At 37.5% G+C, this 20,907-nt stretch overlaps 1 protein-coding gene and 2 pseudogenes across 3 annotated transcripts; 1 reads left to right on the top strand and 2 right to left on the bottom strand.

Moving 5' to 3' along the window:
- Window positions 1–5,903: 5,903 nt before the first annotated feature.
- On the top strand, window positions 5,904–8,038 carry LOC114286981 (receptor-like protein 33). The gene is made up of 2 exons (XM_028230203.2): window positions 5,904–6,351; window positions 6,450–8,038. Exons 1-2 carry the CDS (start codon window positions 5,904–5,906, stop codon window positions 8,036–8,038), a joined length of 2,037 nt encoding a protein of 678 aa, XP_028086004.2.
- A 4,031-nt stretch (window positions 8,039–12,069) lies between these two features.
- Window positions 12,070–20,686, bottom strand: LOC114286983 (uncharacterized; annotated as a pseudogene). Its single transcript, XR_014345551.1, has 5 exons — window positions 20,683–20,686; window positions 20,205–20,307; window positions 20,001–20,090; window positions 19,656–19,705; window positions 12,070–12,520 (listed from the first exon to the last, which is right to left on the bottom strand). The product of XR_014345551.1 is annotated as an uncharacterized LOC114286983 (transcript).
- On the bottom strand, window positions 17,642–19,056 carry LOC145804637 (vesicle-associated membrane protein 721 pseudogene; annotated as a pseudogene). Its single transcript, XR_014346831.1, has one exon. The product of XR_014346831.1 is annotated as a vesicle-associated membrane protein 721 pseudogene (transcript).
- Window positions 20,687–20,907: the final 221 nt, after the last annotated feature.

The following is a 20,907-nucleotide window of genomic DNA, read 5'->3' as shown; positions in this document are numbered from 1 at the left end:
GAAAGGGATTTTTTGTAAAGCTTTCCTTGCGGATCCAAGTAGTATCGCAGGGCTTTGTTTCGTAGCTTGTGTGCTTCTTTCTTATCCGACGGGAGCTGTTTGGAAGATAGGAATGCAGCAATGTAGTCTATCCAACTCGGACCTGACTCTATGACATTGATCTGAACTTCCTCTGAAGGGCCAATGCTTGGCGTAGGGATGAAACCCACTTCAATTGTCCGTTTAATCTCTAAGTTAATGGCGGAGGCTAGGCAAGCCAGGGCATCTGCATGTGTGTTCTGATCACGTGTTATTTGGTTCAATCCATGATAATCAAATTTTGCCAGCAAGAAATTTGCCGTTTTCATGTAAGCGGCCATATGATCGTTTTTGGCCGCGTACTCCCCCTTTAGTTGATTGATCACAAGTTTTGAATCACAAAATACAAGCAAACACCGAGCACCCAGGAGATGTGCATTCCGCAAGCTGGTTAGCAGGGCTTCGTATTCGACCTCATTGTTCGATGCTTCGAAGCGAGTTTGACAGCCTGCTCAATTATTGCTCCATCGAGAGCCATGATCACTACTCCAGCTCCGCTGCCACATTGATTGGATGATCCATAACAGTATAACTGCCAAATGTCCCCAACATAAATTCCCTAGTTTGGCTTAGGTTGAGTTTGATCAGACTTCAAGTCAGCAAGACCCCCAGTGAATTCGGCCACAAAGTCGGCAAGCACTTGCCCTTTGATTGAAGTTTTAGGCAAGAACTAAATATCATACTAGCCGAGTTCAAGAGCCCACTTTGAAACGCGCCCTAATGTTTCTGCACTACGGAGTACTGCCCGAAGGGGTAGTTTGTTAGTACCCCGATGGTATGCCGCTGAAAGTAATGCATCAGTTTTCTTACTACCATGATAAAGGCTAGGATGAGTTTTTCCAATGGAAGGCAACGTGTTTCGGCGTCAACCATTGCCCTACTCACATAATACACTGGCCGTTGCTCCCTAAGCTCTTCCTTTAACAATACGGCGCTGACGGCTCGGTCGGAGACTGCCAGATATAAAATGAGCGGGTCACTTTCGAAGGTATTGTCAAGAGTGGAACTGATTGGAGGTAGGTCTTCAGACCGTTGAAAGCGGTTTCGCACTCAAAGGTGCATTCAAAAGCCTTGCCCTGTCGTAGGGTATGAAAAAATTATTGGCAGCGATCTGTGGAACGACTGATGAACCTGTTGAGTGCAGCAGTCATCCCCATCAACTTTTGAACCTCCATCACCGATCGAGGGGAACCGAGTTCCAAGATTACTGTGATTTGCCTCGGGTTGGCTTCGATTCCTCGGTGGTTGACAATATAGCCAAGGAATTTGCCGGATCCGATCCAAAATGCACACTTGGAAACATTCAGCTTCATTTTGTACTTTCGTAAAATGCCGAATGTCTCCTCCAGATCGGCTAGATGAGTTTGCTCTTCTTTGGACTTAACCACCATATCGTCAATGTACACTTCCATAGTACGGCCGAGTTGCTCCTTGAACATGGCGGTGACTAGTCTTTGGTAAGTTACCCCTGCATTCTTCAGCCCAAAAGGCATAACCTTATAGCAATAGGTTCCTCTTGGGTGGGGAATACAGTTTTGTCTTGGTCCTTCGGATGCATGGCGATTTGATGGTAGCCTCTATAGGCATCGAGGAAGCTCATACATCGATGACACGCCGTGGCATCTACAAGTTGGTCTACTCTGGGGAGAGGAAAACAATCTTTGGGACAAGCTTTATTTAAGTCCGTGAAATCCACAGTGTTTGACAGCCATGTAGGGTAGGTAACTTCCCGGATTGCCCCGGCATCGAACAACTGGTCAACTTCCTCAACAACAGCAACAGTGTGTTCTGCGGCTGACCGCCGGCTTTTCTAAATAATCGGCTTGCATTTAGGGTCAACGTTTAAACAGTGCTGCGAAACAGACGGATCCACACCCGACATCTCATATGGTGTCCATGCAAATACATCAAGGTTGCCGAGCAAGAAAGAAATTAGCTACTACCTGTCGCCTTCATTCAAGGAGGTGCCGACCATGAAGAATCTGTCTGGATTCCCGTCAAATTCAACTTGATCCAAGGCTTTCGTGGCATTTTCACTTGGGAGTCGCCCAATATCGTCGAGGCTCTCTCAATCCGGCACTTCAATTGAATTCACTTCCAACTCTTTTGGTGTCGTCGCAGCAAGGAGATAACGTGTTTGTGCCGATTTCTGGGAACCACAGATTTGCTCAATGCCACGTTCTGTCAGAAAGTGGAGCAGTTGATGATAGGTGCTTGGCACGGCCTGCATGGTATGCAACCAAGTTCGCCCCATGATGAGATTATACGGCGAAGGCAGCTTGACGACCAAGAATTTCACATCCACTATTCGAGAGCCCGCTCGAACTAGTAGTGTGATTTTGCCCAACGGGTATTCTGGATTAGTGTTGAAGCCGAATAATGAATAAGGAGTCGGAGACAGGTTTGACTCGGTGAACCCGAGTTTGATGAAGGTCTTGTAATACATAACCTCCGAAGTACTCCCCTGGTCTATGAGAACGTGTTCAACGGTGAATCAGTTTACACGTAGTTCGATGACCAATGGATCAATGTGGGGGAGTGTTATGCCGATCAAATCAGAATCGTCGAAGAGAATAGTTAGAGCTTCATGGGGACGTTTTGCTAGTGTGATTTGCTTTTAGGGGCCTAGATGCGACTGAATTGTATGCACGATTGGGGCTGTTGGCAGGCTGTATATCATATGGATGACGCCGAGCGGAAGTGAGTCCTGCCGTAGGGCAACTGTTTTGGTTGAGTTGTTCTTTCGGACGTGTTGCTGGAGCCGACTGTCTTGTACCAACTCCTCAAGGTGGTCTTTCAAAGCATAGCAACTGCCGGTATCATGACCGTGATCTTTGTGATATTCACACCGCCTATCTCGTCTTCTCGTGTCGGGAGGTCCCACTATTTTTTATGGCCATTTGAAAAATAGAAGGTGTTGAATCTTAACCATAACCACACTGATCGGCTCTGATAAGTCCGTGTATTTCTTGTCAGCGCGCCTTGCGCGCCTGCTATCCACTTGAAGCTGCTCATTAGCTCGGTGTAGACATTGGTCGTTTGATAGGCGTGAATCCCGTCTTCTATCTCGCTTAGCCCGATTCCGTGATTCAGGGCTCCGTGGTGGTATAGCGTTTATCGGCTGCACGACTTCAGGCGGGGCCGACTTAGTGGCTTTATGCCCGTCTTTGACCCGGAGCGCATCATCTTCTACTTTGTAGTATTCCTCAACTTTTTTCATCAATGACCAAACCGTTTTTAGGGGCCGTCTAGTCAAAGAGCTGCGGAGGGCACTGTCTGGATGTAACCCCATCTTGAAGACGGTAATGGCCATGGGGTCATTGCAGGCATCATCTACCAAATTAAAACATTCCCAATACTTCACCAAATACGCACGAAGGGTTTCCCCCGGTTGAATTTGCATTGCCCACAGAATCGGCTTGCTTCGGCTGGACCTCATTAGTGATGAACCTTGCCCTGAAGGATTTTTGGAGTTGGTGGAAGCTCTTGATCGAAGCCGGCTCCAATTTATAATACCACCTGATAGCTAGTGGTCCTAAACTGCTTGAAAATATTCAACACATAAGGGCCTCGTCGTCTACATGGAGGGTCATGGCTTGCTTGTAATGGCGAATGTGATTAGTGGGGTCTGATTTACCATCATACAAGGTGAATGACGGTGCTTTGAACTTTTTGGGTAGCACTGCCCTTGCAATCCGTCGTACAAAGGGGTCATGCTGATCCTCTTCATCTGAATCATTTCTTCTTCGCTTCTTCCGTGCACGCGGACTTCCCTCAGAAGAACTGGAGATGTCGACTCGTCCCTTCTTTGTAGATTCGGGGGATGATGAGTCAGAGACACTGCCACTATCATGTCTACGAATTCGAGATTGTCGACCATCCCTTCTCAGAGGTCGTCCCGAGTCTTGGTGTGCGGCTTGTTGGGATTTTGCCACTTCCAAGGCCAAATCTTGTCGAAGGTGCTCGTTCTCAACCATCATGTTTTCCAACCTTTGTTCGTTTTGCTTCACTTGCTCCATAATCTCTTGCATTGTCTCATGTGCTTATGTCGAGGGTGAATCGAAGTTCAAGACCCTTCTTGCGGTAATATTCTCTGGCCCAAGCATGTTGCTTGGAGTGGTTTCGTCTTGCGATGTAGGGTTGCCAGCGACTACCGGAGGATCTTCCGTCATGCCCGCCATAGATGTGCTTGAGTATTCCCACAGACAGCACCAATTGTGGGGGAGTGGTTCTAGAAATACTCTTTGGATCCAATGGGGCACTCGAGATCCTCAGCTAGTAACCTGAAAAAGAATGAACATTCGGGTCGGAGGTGCTGGAATTAGCACTCCGATGGATAAGTCAATATATACTCTCTCGATTGCTTGTATCTTAAGTTAAGCGTAATAGTTCTCACATACCTCTCGTTGGTTGTTGCTCTTCTATTTATATACACTCCCAGTCCTTAGGATGGGGCCCACTCTAATCCGTCGGGTGATTGCTCACTCGGCCCTTCTTTCGTCGTATTCCAACTTCCAATCGGCCCCTCGTTCAGCTGGCCGACTAATATATTCGGCATCCAGAACGTACAGGACGGGGGGGGAGTATAACATGTACCGATTATCTAAATGTCTATTCGGCCTATCTGTGTCCACTTTTATTTGGCTCCCACATAGATTAAATTATTAATTATTTTATATAGATTAGATTATTTCTTTATTTCTCAAAATAAAAATAATCTTATAAACCTTTTCTCACTACTAATCTAATCCTACCTTTCATCGTTAAAAACAAACAAGACATTATATATGGTCATCAAACAGGGACTTAGTTAGCCATTTCACTCTCTAATGTTAGTCCTGTGTGTATACTAATATAATTAAAATATATATATATATATATATATATATGTGAGGAGATAAATAGGACAATCTAATAATTTCAAGTCCATAGTACCGGCTTCGAATCACCTATACTCATTTTCTGTACACATCTTGTGTCCCACTCATGATTTCAAAATTGACGACGTGGCAGTCTGAGATGAATGGGATAGAAGATAAGTACATAAGAATGGGTACAGGAGATCTGAAACTCATAGTACCGAAGAATCAACACATATTTGTTTATTTAGTCAGGCTTGCTATTGACATAAAGCACCAAATAAGAACAATATTGTGGGTCCTTTATTTAGGCACTGTTTGAAAAAAAAAAAAATTAAATCATATTTGATTATGAATTTAAATAATGATTTGAAAAAGAAAACGAAAATGTGAGAAAGTGGATAAAAAAATTTAACTTATATTTTATTTTTATTTCTCTTATATTTGATTTTCTTTTTTCAAATTCTTATACCAATTCATGATTCAAACACAATTTTATTCATAATACAATGATGAGTACATCTATTTACCAAAAATTATATATCTCCTCTAATGTTAGCATTATATCATTAGTAACAAAAATGAGCAAGTGTTGGGACTCATTACTTCAATAATGCTATGCTGAATACTAATTACATTTATTTATTACAAGTAATTTATCATCTTATATATTATTTTTATATTAGTAACAAGATTGAGCAAGTGATGGAGTCCGTTAAACTAATACAATGATAATATGTGAGGATATACAGTGACAATTTTCAGTTTATAATTTTTTATTATTGAATTATTATTAAGTTATAAAAAGGAGAGTGCATATAGAAGAAGCATCATATCCAATTCCCTCTCTACCACCCAATACTGGTGTAAGAATGGGTTTCTTACTATCCAATTATCAACTCACAATATGTATCCTGTATTCCCTAATTTTCTGCTAGTCTTCTTCTGCACATCTTTGCCATAATGATGAGAGCACTGCTTTGCTCCAATTTATGCAACTGTTTTCCTTCAATTGCTCTGCTTCTTTCAATTGCTATGATCTTTCTGCTCCAATCACTGATAATTGGAAAGAGGGTACAGATTGTTGTGCATGGGATGGGGTCACATGTGATAACACCACTTCTCATGTCGTTGGCCTCGACCTCAGTTGTAAACTGCCTATATGGTACCATCCATCCAAACAGCAGCCTCTTTAATCTTGTTCACCTTCAATCCCTCGACCTTTCTTACAACAACTTCAATCACTCTAAAATTTTACCTTCATTTGGCCGTTTCACAAATTTGACGCATCTAAACCTCTCTGGCTCCCATCTTTCTGGCCCAGTACAATCATCATCAGAAGAAGTCTGGCAAGGAAATAACTTCTCCAATAGCATTTTCCACTTACAGAAATTGCAAGACCTGTGGTTACGCGGTAACAGAGAAGAGAACTCACAGGTAAACTTCCAAGTTTTATTAATGGAACTCACCGGCACCTTAGGCACCTTAGGTCGTTGGATCTCTCTTCGACAGGTTTCACCGGAGAGCTACCTAATTCCATCGGCCAACTTGAGAACTTGGAGGAGCTATACCTCAGTGACTGCAATGTCTCTGGTACGATTCCGAGATCACTTACAAACCTCACGCGATTAATTTGGCTTGATCTTTCATACAACAATTTTGAAGGCCCAATTCCTCAACTTTTTTCCAATTTCTCGCAACTTCAAGCTATATATTTCTCAAACAATCAACTAACAGATCCCATTCCCTTTTGCTTGTTTCATCTTGTGAACCTTATCTATCTTGATCTTTCGTCAAATAATTTAAGCAACACTGTTGAGCTGCACACGTTTGCAAAGCTTGAATATTTGGATTTTTTGGATCTTTCAAACAGTGGTCTATCATTGACCACCACCAACTCCACTCCCTCCTTTTTCCAAAACATTGGGACATTACGATTGTCGTCTTGCAACATAAGTAAAATTCCTGAATTTCTGAAAATCCAAAGGGAATTTTTGGAGGTGCTAGACCTTTTGAACAACCACCTAAATGAAGAACTCAATCCACTCTGCAATCTTCATTCTCTTATATATCTTGATCTGTCCAATAACCAATTTGGCGGATTAATTCCTACCTGTTTGGAGAACTTCATTGGAAGATTAACCATGTTAAACTTGCAGAGTAACAATTTCAGTGGGACCATCCCTCAAACTTTTGGATATGTAAGCTGGTTGCGAGAACTTGACATTAGCAACAATGGATTGCACGGGGTGCTTCCAAGATCATTGGCAAATTGCACGAACCTAGAAATTTTGAATCTGGGTCATAATTTCATAGAAGATGCTTTTCCATTTTGGCTGGAGAACCTGCCCCAATTGAAGGTTATTGTCTTGCGAGACAATAAATTCCATGGTCCCATAGAGCAACCAAGGAAGAGATTAGCCTTCACCAATTTACATATCATTGACATGTCTCACAATGAATTTGCAGGTACTTTGCCATCAAAATTATTTGAGAGCATACCTTCAATGATGATGGATGATGAAGACAAATCCTCCTTAAAATATATGGGTAATGGTTATGGTTATTATTCGGTAACCATAATGAATAAAGGACTGGAAATGGTACTCGTAAGGATTATCACCATCTTGAAAGTTGTTGATTTCTCGCACAACAAGTTTGATGGAAATATTCCAATGTCCATTGGAAGACTTAAAACACCCTATGTCCTAAATTTTTCAGGAAATGGCTTCACAGGTTCGATTCCATTGTCTTTAGAGAATCTAACTGAACTCGAGTCCCTGGATCTATCCCAAAACAAGCTCTCTGGTGAGATACCTCAACAACTAACAAGCTTGACATTCCTTGAAGTTTTTGATGTCTTGCAAAATAATCTAACTGGGATTATACCACGAGGCCAGCAATTTGAAACATTTTCAAACACTTCGTATGGAGGAAATGCAGACTTGTGTGGTTTTCCATTATCAAAGGAATGTAAGACTCCCAAGGTAACAGAATCACCATCTTTACCATCCTCTTCAAGCCACAATTATAAATGCAGACTTGATGGTTTTGGATGGGAAACAGTGTTGATGGGATATGGATGTGGAGCAGTATTCTAAGGAAAGAAGAATGGTTTGTGGAAATTTTTAGAGTGAAAATGCGTCATCAGAAGAACAGATCAAATGAGATTAGGTACCAACATGGAACAAAATAACATGTTCAGAACTAAGTGAAGCCTGTTTGAAGTAGAGGTACTACCATGTTTCCCTTTCCATTAAAGCTGTTTGTTTTTAATTTGATTGTGAACCATGATATCCCTTTTCATTTCCTACTTCTATGTTTCAAATTTGATACTCATGATTGACTGCTAGAATATCTAGCCTGGTTTGGAAAGTTGACTATTTTAGTAAGTTATTTTAATTTTTGACTATTTTAGTAGGTTAAAATTTTTGTATTTAGAAAAATGATTCAATTTTTTTGTAATTAGATGTAATGTTTGTGAGAAAAAAAGTGAAATGATTATCGGTTTAATGTGACATTTTGTCAAATTAATTATTTTAACATATTTTGTCCTTTTGTGAATTTTAGTCTAAAAAAAGCCCAAAATCTACTTTCCAAGCATGCATATAAGTAGAAAGATAATAGGTTAAATGATAAAAAAAAAAAAAAAAAACCTCTTGTGGAGAAATTGAATTCACAATTATATAATTTCAATAGTCTAAAATAACTAATTTAGATCAAAGTCAAGGAGAAGAAAAAAAATGGTAAAATAATTCATGCTGACATTAGAAATTATGAGCAATATGTTTTCAAAACGAATTTATTTACATGTTTTCAAGTCATGTTAAATTTTCACAAATAAGTGTTCATTTTTTCTTTGTTGATTTTAGTTTCTCTTTGCGTTATATACATGTTTTTTCTTTTCAAATCTTTTAATCTTTTTAGATTAGAAGCACTTGAAAATAATTTTATCAAAAAAAAAAAAAAGCATCTAATACAATTTTTTAAAGATTCACTAAAAATAAAATTTCAGAAAATGTGCTTTTTTAGCATTTGCCAAACATGGATGGATTTTTTTTATTTTTTACTTATTGTCAGCTAAATAAGTTGTAACTAAGGTGGACATTGTGTTGTGTTGGATTGTGATTTCTATCATGTCATTTCAAGTTTGTGTCAAAATTAACACAATATTAACAGATTCCGTCCTTTTGTTATATCATATTATTATGTCATGTTATTTTCGGTTTGTGTTCGATTCGTACTGTATTAACATGTCATATCAAAAAAAATTATCCTTAACTAAAAGTAAAGTGTATGAAAAAATTAAAAATTCTCTTTACAAGTTAAGTTTAATGAAAATAATCTCCACTTGATGAAAAAATAAGTAAAATAAAAAATCTATACCAGATGAAATATTTAATTTTAACTCAATTCTATTTCCCAAATTTACAAAATTAAATCCTATGTTATATTTGTTTTACTTGATTACTTCTAAAATAGTTGACAAAAAATACATTATCTTTATTTTATTTTTTTTAAATATTAGCCTCAAAATTTTAATGGGAAACTTACCGATAAGTCACATACACAAAGTTCAAAACTTATTTAATCCCAAAACAAAACACTTGCACCAATTAATCTTATATATTTTTAATTGTTATAAAAAAAATTCTATTTTTTTTTAATTTAAAAACACTACTATATTCTACTACTGTCGGACTTTCGTTAGACGGTCACTGGAAACTCGTCAGAGTGTTCAACATAACCGGAAAGTCGCTAGAGTATCACTGGAGTGTTCTAAATGTCACCAGAAGTTGTAAGAATGTCTAGAATATTCACTGGATATCAAGAATTTCGCCGCAGACTCACCAGAATGTCCAAAATATTGTCGGAAAAGAAAAAAAGAATAAATTGAGAAATTAGAGCGAAAAAATATAGCAAAGTGTGCTAAATATTAATAAACTAAAAAGGAAAAAAATTTAAAAAAACAAAAAACATAACAACAAACAGTAACAATGAGAAAAAATATATGTTATTTTTAATTTTTGTAGGGTTTAAGCAAGTAATCTCCAATGTTGATCAAACTAATGAAAAGCAAGTTTTGAAACTACAAAATGTTACAGTTTTAAAGTATGATTCTATTAAACATTTATCATTATTAATCAAACTGAAAAACATATTATAAAATTGTAAAATTTTACAATTCTAAAAAAAAGTTATTTACAGCCTTATAGAATGATTCATTTCAAAAAAAAAAAAAAAAAAAACTGAAACTGTAAATTTTTAACCCTCCTCCAGCACCCAGACCACCGCTGCCCTATCAACTTGAAACCCTAGATCTAAGAGGAGGAAGAGGAGGGCAAAGGTGAATGAGAGACTGGAGAAGAGGCGATGCGGCTGGAGAAGGGTTGGTAATGGTGGCAGTAGGCGGTGGTGTGTAATGGTGGAATTGGTCACTGAATTTCTAGGGGAAGAGGTCTCTCTGATCCCCAGAACTTCATCCCACGCCAAAATCCAATTTTTAATTGATTTTGAAATATAGCAAGAGAAGACTCAAATATAATTTACAAGGTCTACCAACACCAAATTTAGTCTTGATTTCACCTATGTTTTTCACTTGCACATTGATCTTGATATCTTAACTTTATTAAAAGTTCTAGGCTGGGTTTGCTCTTATCCAATCTATCCTCCCAAATGATGAAGTCATGCGTCTACATAAATGGTCTTCATGTACCCGTTTAGTTCGGTTATGATGTGAATTAAGAACCAAATCAGTCACTACGATTCTAAAATTTAGAAATCCAACCAGACCAACCTAAAACCAATCTTGAAAAAGAAAAAAAAAAAAAGGTAGATGGGTTCCAGTTTGGTTTTATAGTTCTAAGCTAGAAAATTCATAAAAAATACAGGCTATCCAATCTAATAAATAAATAAAAAATAGAAGCATTCCAAAAAAAAAAAAAAAAAATAGAAGCATACTCCAAAATTTTGGAATACTCTACAAAACTGATCCTTCATATTATATACTAATCGCTATAAAAATGCAAATTTCAAAAAATATAAGAGAAGAAATCATATACATAAGGAAACGTACATAAACATATGTATATTCTTATAAAGAGAAATATTTTGTGAATAAAATGAAGGCAGGCTTCATTGACGTAGGAATGAGATATGGGTTCAAGGAAACATACAGCTAAACAAGTAATAGCATAAGACTCTAATATAGCTATTAAGATGTTAGGGCCTAAATACCAAACTATTCAAATTCAACTCGTTAAAGATATATCAATTTTAAATAAACAAGATTAACGCTTAAACATATTATAATATCTCGAACATATTAACGCTTAAACATATCTCGAACAAATCTTGCGGGATTGAAGTCAACTAACTAAGAAGGAACTAACAAAAGGGGAAAGGATTTTGCATATCATAATATGGTCGGTATCACCTTCATCCGGGGACTTTAACAATGAGATTGCTACTGCCGACCACCTTGAAGAGACTGAAAGCATGTTGGGAGTAAAAAAAATTTATTACATTGGGCCTCTATCCTCTGAAGGTTTTCTTGTATCTAGGCATAGTTCAGGCTTCCCATAGTGAGATCATCGATGGTGGATAATATAAATAGGTCTCAAAGCCCCTTTCCTCTATCAATTCATTTATGTGCATACCAATCACTTCTGGCCCCTCCTATCTGGATAAGTCAGATTGCTTCTAGGTAACCCAGGTGAATCTTAGCAATCACTTTGTGTGTGTGTGTGTGTGTAAATCCTAGCAATCATAACTAAACTATTATGACAAGGAGAAATTTAATTCTCTAGAAGGTCATAAAATACTGATTATGAAAACGTAGGTTACGCCAATTTTCAATGTCCAAAAACTTTTCTAATGTATGTATATCAAAAAAGGGCACCAAAATTACTTTAAAAAGTAAAGTCTAGTCAACCACAGTGAATTGATATTGCATTTCATTTTTAAGAAGTTATGATATTACAAAAACAAACAAACCAATCACAGACATGAAACCAACAAAAATATAATTGATAGAAAAGATAATTATCCTAGTTCAAACCAGGTTTATCATTTGTCATTCAAGCCAAGCCCCAGACTTACATTTTGGGGCCCATAAACCAACAACAAAATATGGCTAATTTTTATCATCATTATCAAAGTAACCAATCTGTTGATACAAATCAAAGTCAATCTCTCTATTAAATAACAAATCCTTTCCTTCTTATTAACATCCATAAAACAGAGAGGTTCAGGACTAAATTGAGTTCATCTCACCAAGGATTATATTTATGCCAAATAGCACACAACAGAATTTATAAATAAAAATAAAAAAAACCTCCCCCCATCCCCTTATATTTCATCGGTGGGCAGATTTCTTGATTCCTGCAATTAGGTGGCAAATTGTTTAAAAAGTCGTAATTATACCTTGTTTACATGAAGTCCTCTTCCAGTTCTTGCAAGGACTTGTTGGCTGATGCTATCTCATTGTTAGATGTCATCTTTTCAGCTACCATCAAATTCTTGTAGCTCCTCACCTCTGCTTGCCTCTCCTTGTCAAGCCTCTCCATCTCCTCCCGACGTTTCTGCAAAAATCATAGGCAATACTTCCATTTTAAAAATAAGACATCAATTCAAGGGGAAAAAAAGGAGTTATATTTAACAACCAAGAAACAAAAATCTGTCTCATGAACTGATGAAAATAAAATCGAAGAATGGGGATTAATTGAACATGTAACTTAGGGGATGTTTGGGATGATGGTTTGAGGCTAAAATAGCCAATAAAGACAAAAAAAATGCTAAAATAGCTAATAAGACAAAATGTCACATCCTACAAATCAAATCATCCCAAACACAACTTTTTTTCATTGGCTAAAATAGCCAAAAAGTCAACTAAAACAGCTAACATCCCAAACGAGGCCTTAATTTAAAACCCAACATGAAACCATTTTCTTTTTTTTCTTTGCTCTTATCCATTTGATGCCTTCAACTTGAATATGTTAGAAAAGGCTGACCCATTTTTTTTTTATCAGTGACACAGGTTAAACTTTAGTAGAGAAAGAAGATTTAAGTACAAAAGAAGTCCACCAAACAACGGGGAAAAAAAAAAAAAAAGTATAAAAAGAGCAAATATCTCACATACTACAAAAAGCTCTATTTTCTTTTTCTTTTTTCTTTTTTTTTTTTGATCAACAAAAAAAAAAAAAAATTATTCGGAAAAATAAAAAGAGATACAAGAAGGGGACAAGGAATACTGTACAAGGGTAGAACAAACAAAACCAAACATATCAAAGAAAACAAATTATACATCACAAAGAGCTCTTCAATCTCTAGAAATCAAAAAGAACAGAATCCCTTTAAACAGGGAAGAAACGTAAGCACAAAATGATGCCAGGTGACACTCTCACAAGAAATCCAAGTATTCAAAGTTTTCCTCAAAGATCATTGCATTCATTTCCAACCAAATAACCCAAAAGATTGAGAAAACAACGCAACACTTTTTAATCAAAAGAGCAGTGTTTGACAGGAGAATGGTTAGAAAAAGATTGTGTTTTTAATTAAAAGAGCAGCATAGGACAGGAGACTGAAAACAATAAATCCCAACTTGCCACCGTGTAAGGATACCAATAAATTCAGTTTTGCATATGTTCCAGATTAAATAAGCAAGTTCAGATTCATGACCAAAACTATCACCACATGGAGAGCTTTTGTGCTGGAAAACTAACTTTTTCCAATCAAAAAAACAAAAAGATAATTCTAGATTTTAGGCCCATATTGCATCAGGTGTACAACATACATACGGTGATGGGATACATATTTATACCAAAGCAGTTAAGTAGTGTATTTTAGGCTAACCCTCATTACTGATATGGGGATACAGGAAATTCTCCAATCAGAACCACCCCATCAAATTCAAACTATGTCGTTTTACTAGCCCATTCCATGCCATATTGTAGCATATTGGTTTACCAGGTTGGTTAATCCTGCTCTGAGTACCAGAATGGCATCATCCCTGGTAAGACTTGGCCTGTTTCCCATAGGGTAGGACAGCAAAGCGTAAAGTCGATATGGGTGTTGTTGGATAGTTTGATATATATTGTTGGACTCATTTTCTAACAACATACTATTAGAGCTTTCATTCAGAGAAGTATATTCAATTTGCTTGTTTTTGGTTTTCTAAAAACACTTTTCAGAAACTTATACTTTCTTGTTTTTTGTGTTTTTTTGTTTTTACTGAAATTTTTTTTTATATATTTTAAGCAATTTTTTTAATTTTTAGACACACCTAGCATAAATACACATAAAAAAATAATTTTTGTGAACAAAATCTTTAAAAAAATTCACTAAATACCAAAAATACAAAAAAAAAAAAAAAAAAAAAAAAACGAGAATTCAGTATATTTTTCATATTTTTATGTATTTATTAAATTTTTAAAATATTTTTTCACAATTTTTTTACTTTTTAGATACATCTAAGTAAGGTATATCTAAAAAAGTTCTAAAAAAATGTTTAAAATTTTAAAAATATTCACTAAAAACAAAAAACACGAAAAACAAAAAATCCAGTTTTCAAAAAATTTAATCCAAAAAACTCAAACCAAACACACACATTGAGTTTAAGTCTCCCAGTTTGCATTTGTTTCCTTGTTTGGTATGTTTGTTTTGACTTTGTTTGGTTTGTTTATGATGCAACATGATTGGTCATGCAATTCTTGGACCAAATAACATGCACATGGCCAAACAAGGCACAAAGCACAACTAGCAATTAAATAGCAAGTGCTCAAAATCGCGTGAAATTTGATAGGTTGACGACAAACATCATTATGAACAGGATCCATTGTTTCGCCATGGACCCCGCTGAATTTTCAAGTGAATTCCATCATTTAGACCGTCACTTTCGAGATTTTTCTATGTTTATTTATTTATTTAGTTTTGCAACTTCAATTACTCTTACTATAGAAGTTAGAATTCGACTCCATCGAATCTGGCTTCATCATGTCAACCTAAATTAGTAGTTTTTTATTCCATTCAATATTTCCATTTTTGGAAATTTTTGTTGTATTTCCTCATTTTTGTGTACTTGTTAAGAAACTGCCAATTTCAATTGCTTCAAAGTATCGTTAGGTCTCCTTGTCACTATAAATAATTATAGTAAGCCTTTAGGCTGATCAGTTTTTTGTGAATTAATAAATTTTCAAGTTAATACTCTTCTTCCAGCCTTAGGCATTTGTTTCAAATCAACCATTGTTGAGCCTTTGTTCTTGGTATTTTTTGTACAGAAAGATCTTGCTTCTAATATTCTTTTTTGAGTCAATGGATTTCAAGATCATTACCATACTATCCACATGAAAGATAAAGCTACCCGTGAAGGAGGGTGTTGGATAGCTTGATATAAACTGTTGAACTCATCTCCTAACCATGTAAGCTTTGGGGAATTGGAACTAGTGGTGATCAAATGCATAACTAGAGAAGAGGACTGGAGGAATGAAAGACAAATCATTTTGCTAGCAGCAAACTAGAAAAGTTTGCAGGGATGTGGTTACAAGCAATAACTGACAATTTTGAACATTTAATTGAGGGAATAATTGGGCCTAGAGTATTAACAAATACAATAGCTAGGACACAGAAAATGAAGAGAGAATTTGCAAGGAAATTGAAAGCAACAAAAGTATCCAGGAGAGAAAAGTAACAGCTGCTAGGGAAATCGAAGCAAAAGTAATCAACCTATAATTGCCCAAAACATCTCGAGATTTCAAAATTTGAAGTTATTTGCAATATCCACAAAACTTTCAAAGTGGTGAGGATGAATTAGCTTTATGTAGTAAACTAACATGAACCACAGGTACAGTTCAGGATATCAGTTATTAATATGGGCCTTGTTAGAATTAATGTATAGGAAAAGAGAGAGAGAAACAAATATTAGAATTAATGTATAGGAAAAGAGAGAGAATAAATTGATTGTATTATAGATTGATATTTTGATATGTTACAATGATTCCTATATATAGAAGAGTAGGTGGTAGTAGGTGGTAGGTGGAGTAGGTGAAGTGGAGGTGGTAGTGGTGTAGTGGGTTAGGTTTAGTGGAGTAGGTGAGGTGGTAGTGGTATAGTGGGTTAAGTTTAGTGGAGTGGGTGAAGTGGAGGTGATAGTGGTGTAGTGGGTTAGGTTTAGTGGAATAGGTGAGGTGGTAGTGGTGTAGTGGGTGGATTTTAACAGCCCCCGCAAACTCAAGGGGGATAGGAACTAACCAACTTGAGTTTGGAGAGAGTAACAAAACAAGAAAATACATAAAAATAAAAAAAGGATAGGAGACACTGTATGGTCGTGTCAGACCATTGGTGAAGACACTGGATGGTGGTGTCAGACCGATGTAGAAGACAGTTTATGGGGTCATGTCGGACCGTTGTAGCAGACAATGTTGTGACAGTTGTTGTGACAGTTTACAGAGTCTTGCTGGACCCTTGTAGAAACTAACCGGAATCAATGTCGGGACAGTTTACAGAGTCTTGTCAGACCCTTGTAGAAACTAACCGGAATCAATGTCGGGACAGTTTACAGAGTCTTGTCGGACCCTTGTAGAAACTAACCGGAATCTATGTCGGGACAGTTTACAGAGTCTTGTCGGACCCTTGTAGAAACTAACCGGAATCTATGTCGGGACAGTTTACAGAGTCTTGTCGGACCCTTAAAAAGTCGCACCCTCAAAAGGTGTGCCCAATCTTTCAAAAGGCGTGCCATCAAAAAGCGTGCCCAATCCATAAAAAGACGTGCCATCAAAATGCGTGCCCAATCCATAAAAAGGCGTGCCATCAAAAGTTGCGCCCTCAAAAGGCGCGCCCACTTCATCAAAAGTCGTGCCCGACAGAAAGCGTCGAGCCATCAAAAGCTGAGCCGGAGACGCGGCGAGGCACGTGAGCGACAGAGCGGCGTGTCGGCCGCGTCGTCTGTGTCAATATAAACCAATGCGGAGGCGGAGGCGGAGGAAACCAAACCAGACTGAAACCTCTGAACTTGTTATTCTGAAACAATCTGTAAATACTCTGTATTCAACCCTTCTCGGAAACACTTAGCAACCCAAAAAACATGGCTTCTTCTTCCCGTTCAGCTACCCAGAATATGGCCTCTTCATCCCGAGGTCTACTCACTCTCTTTCCCGACCTCAATGAGTCAACAAGAGAGAGAACTGGTGCGGTGGCCAGTGAACCTCAACCAAACACCTCTGTGTTTGCTCCGTTGAGCTTTCCGATGCGGTCGGTGGAGCAAAAAATGGCGGTGCAAACTGATATTGAGGCCAATCAGTATACTCTGAAGTCATGTGTGGAAACCATGACTGCGGTCACAAACTTGTCGCACCGGCTGCAGAGCAGGACAAATGAGGTGCAACAGTTAAACTCCCAGCTGGCTCTGCTCCAACGCATGTATAAGGATGCGCGAGCAGAGATAAGTGTGCTAAAGGCAGAAAACAAGGAGTTGAAGCGGAAGGCCACCGTGATGTTCCGATTTGGAGGTCCACCATATGCTGTAGTGGAGGAGCAGGGAGGAGGCAACTTGCTTGGTGGTCTAGGAAGCACGGAGGCAATACCGTCAAGGGCCGGCCAAGACGGAGGCAAGAAGAAGAGACCAGCGGCAGAGTAGAGAAGAAAAATGCCACTGTTCCGATTTGTGTTGGTTTTGTTTTGTTTTGTGTTTTGTGTTTTGGGTTTTTTTTTTTTTTTTTTTTTTTTTTTTTTTTGGGTGTAAAATGGTGATCGGGGTGAGCCCCGACATGAATAAAATGAGTTTGGTGTGCAGTTCGTCTTCTTCCCTTTTTTTTTTCTTTTTTTTTTTTGTGCAAAAAAAAAAATAAGGGAAAAAAAGATGAAAAAATAAAGTGAAAGAAAAAGAAAAAAAGAAAGAAATAATAAGAAGCTATGTGAAATCAAAACGAGAGAGTGAGGGGAAAAAAAATTGGTTCACGTGAGTTTCTTGGCCCACGGTTTTGGTGAAAACTTGCAATGGGTTTGGTATTTTTTTATTTTTATTTTTTTTATTTTTTTTATTTTGATAAAATAAAATAAATAAAGGTAAAGTGGGGTAAAGTAGGGGTAGCGTGAATCAGCATGCGTTTTAAAAAGTGAGGAGGTATGAATTAGAGTGGGTATGGATTTGTAAAAAATAATAATAAAATAAATGAGTGGAGAAGGTTGGCCCACGCACAATTAAACTATGATCAAAATTAAGGCAATGAGGATACCAAGAACTATAAGCTTTATCTTCATATTCTGTAACCACATTTTCCTCCTCATTTGGGTACCCTGGGTCCTGAAGTCTTGTGCCTGAGAGCGAAGGTTCTCTGTTTTATCCACTAGAAGCTCAATCTTCTCTCCACGATCCAAAACCTTCTCAATATTTTCCATCATCACTCCTTTGACTTCTGAAACCTGAGCCTTTACTTTGGAAAGCTTGCTGATCTCCTCTGGATGATCCACACAGTACTGTATCTGCTCCTTAAGTTTGGGTCCAAACTCCCTATTCAGGCTATTAGCAGCAGCAGTTGCAGCTTTTCCACCACCATATCTCTTGGTGCAATCCTCCTTAACTCGTTCAAGAAATGCCATTGGAATCTGTCTGCCAGCAGATTCCATAGCGACGACACAATAAGTGAAGCCGTCTTCGACGAGATAGTTGAAGGTGTGGCCATCGCAGTTGTAGGTGAACTTGTTGTTGGAGGAAGGGAGTTTCTGGAGGCACTGAGAAGCGATGCTCGTGAAATTTCCAGTGAATTCGGTGAATTCGGCGAGAACCACTATTCCTCTAGCCACGAAGCTGTAGATCAAAGACTGTTGCCCCATCTCTCTCACACTCAAAACCCTAAAACTTAGAGAGACAAAGGGGTAGAGAGATAAACGGACGGAGAAATTTGTAGAGAGAGAAAGTGATGTGCCGAGAGGGAGAGGGAGGTTTGAATTGGTTGAGCTCCGGCGGGCGGTCAAGGCAAGGTTGCCGCCCGCCGGAAGGCGAAGAACACCAAGATCTTTAACCTTGCTCTGATACCATGTTAGAATTAATGTATAGGAAAAGAGAGAGAGAAACAAATATTAGAATTAATGTATAGGAAAAGAGAGAGAATAAATTGATTGTATTATAGATTGATATTTTGATATGTTACAATGATTCCTATATATAGAAGAGTAGGTGGTAGTAGGTGGTAGGTGGAGTAGGTGAAGTGGAGGTGGTAGTGGTGTAGTGGGTTAGGTTTAGTGGAGTAGGTGAGGTGGTAGTGGTATAGTGGGTTAGGTTTAGTGGAGTGGGTGAAGTGGAGGTGATAGTGGTGTAGTGGGTTAGGTTTAGTGGAGTAGGTGAGGTGGTAGTGGTGTAGTGGGTGGATTTTAACAGGCCTGCTGTCACTACTACAATCACAGACTATGTGGAAACAAGGTGAAAGCTCACAAAAGGAAATGGAAATGCCAGGATAACGAATGAGGCAGCAAGATGAAACTGATGACTACAATTCAAGAAGAAACTTAGTGCCAAAGGTAAAAAGGAATACAAACAATTTGCAAATACTAGTTAACTGGCACAAAGAATTTTTCTGTAGATTCGAATATTTGCAAAGATAATCCTTTTCCTAGTTATAAAAAAATTGAATACTTAACAAGATTTCAAGCTCATGCAAGCATAATAATACACACCCATTTATTACTCTTGTCAGAAAACAGCAGAGAAAATACAATACTCACTTTATCTCTCAGCTGTAGTTTTCTCTCTGCTCTTTCTGCTTCGCGCTCCGCTGCACAATATACAGGTACAAATAACTTTTATATCCAAAATGAAAATCAAAAGCATGTTAATATTCAAAAGATGTACAGCTCAGAAACAAATAACATATTGAAAATTAGTAGTGGTACATATAGAGTAAAAATTACAAAAACATGTAGGAAAACAAGATAATAATAAAACAGAGAGTAGTTATTAACTATTATTTCGATCAAATAGGACAACAAAAATAATATATCCTCTGAAATTAGATAATGAAGGTGAAGTCCATCTAAATATCTCACAAGCAAGCAAAAACTATAAAATACCTTTCAAGTCTGGTTTCCTTTCTACTTTTGTCCGGTTCAATCTATTCACTATCTCATTTATACGCTCCTCTCCACCCTCACAGTGCGGACCTAAACAGATCACCAATATCAAACAAGGGCTATCTCCCACATCCACGCTCAATACAAAGAAGGAAAATGGAAGTTATAGGCACTATTCAACCAAATTGCAACAGAAAAGCTCACCATTTTTGGATTATGGAAGCCAACTTGGCCAACATCCAGGGAAGCAGTCTTCTTCAAATTTGCCAGGGTGTGTGAACAACATCAACATTATTCACCTTGTTTCCTGTCAGATATAAATGATGTCAAGGAAATGAGTTACTGCATTGCCAGAGCATCGCTGAATGCAAAGCAGGCAAAAAGCAAGACCATTAATTAGTGTCATAATCTCCATCAGCCCAAGTCAAGTTGATGCAGAACATGCGAAGAGTGGATATAACATAGTGAGGTGATATTTAAGCCCAGTTCTGGTGGGTTTTTATTTTTATTTTTATTATTATTATTTTTTTAAACACTCAAATAGTAGAGACAGATGTTTTAACCTCAAAGTTACAATATTTCTCACAATTTTAAGTGAAATTTATTCAAGCAACACCCAAAAAATGTAATAAAAAAAATCTAAACTAATGATTTAGTAGACAGTTTTTCCCCCTTAAATTACCCATATTTATCAGAATGCATTATTGTCTTTTCTTTTGAAGTTTCAGTACTTCATGCACATAGTGCAAACAAAATATTAACTAGATTTTTAACACTACTATCATAAGCTGAACTTCATGACATGGAAGATGCTAACTTAAATATTGCCAACACATCAATTTGTATATTATATATATTCACAATACTTGACTTATATTATATATATTCACAATACTTGACTTCCAAC

The sequence above is a fragment of the Camellia sinensis genome, chromosome 12, assembly GCF_055761805.1.
Source record: "Camellia sinensis isolate YWXY chromosome 12, ASM5576180v1, whole genome shotgun sequence".
In the NCBI taxonomy this organism is placed as follows: Eukaryota; Viridiplantae; Streptophyta; class Magnoliopsida; order Ericales; family Theaceae; genus Camellia; species Camellia sinensis.
This window is presented reverse-complemented; position numbering and strand designations above follow the sequence as displayed.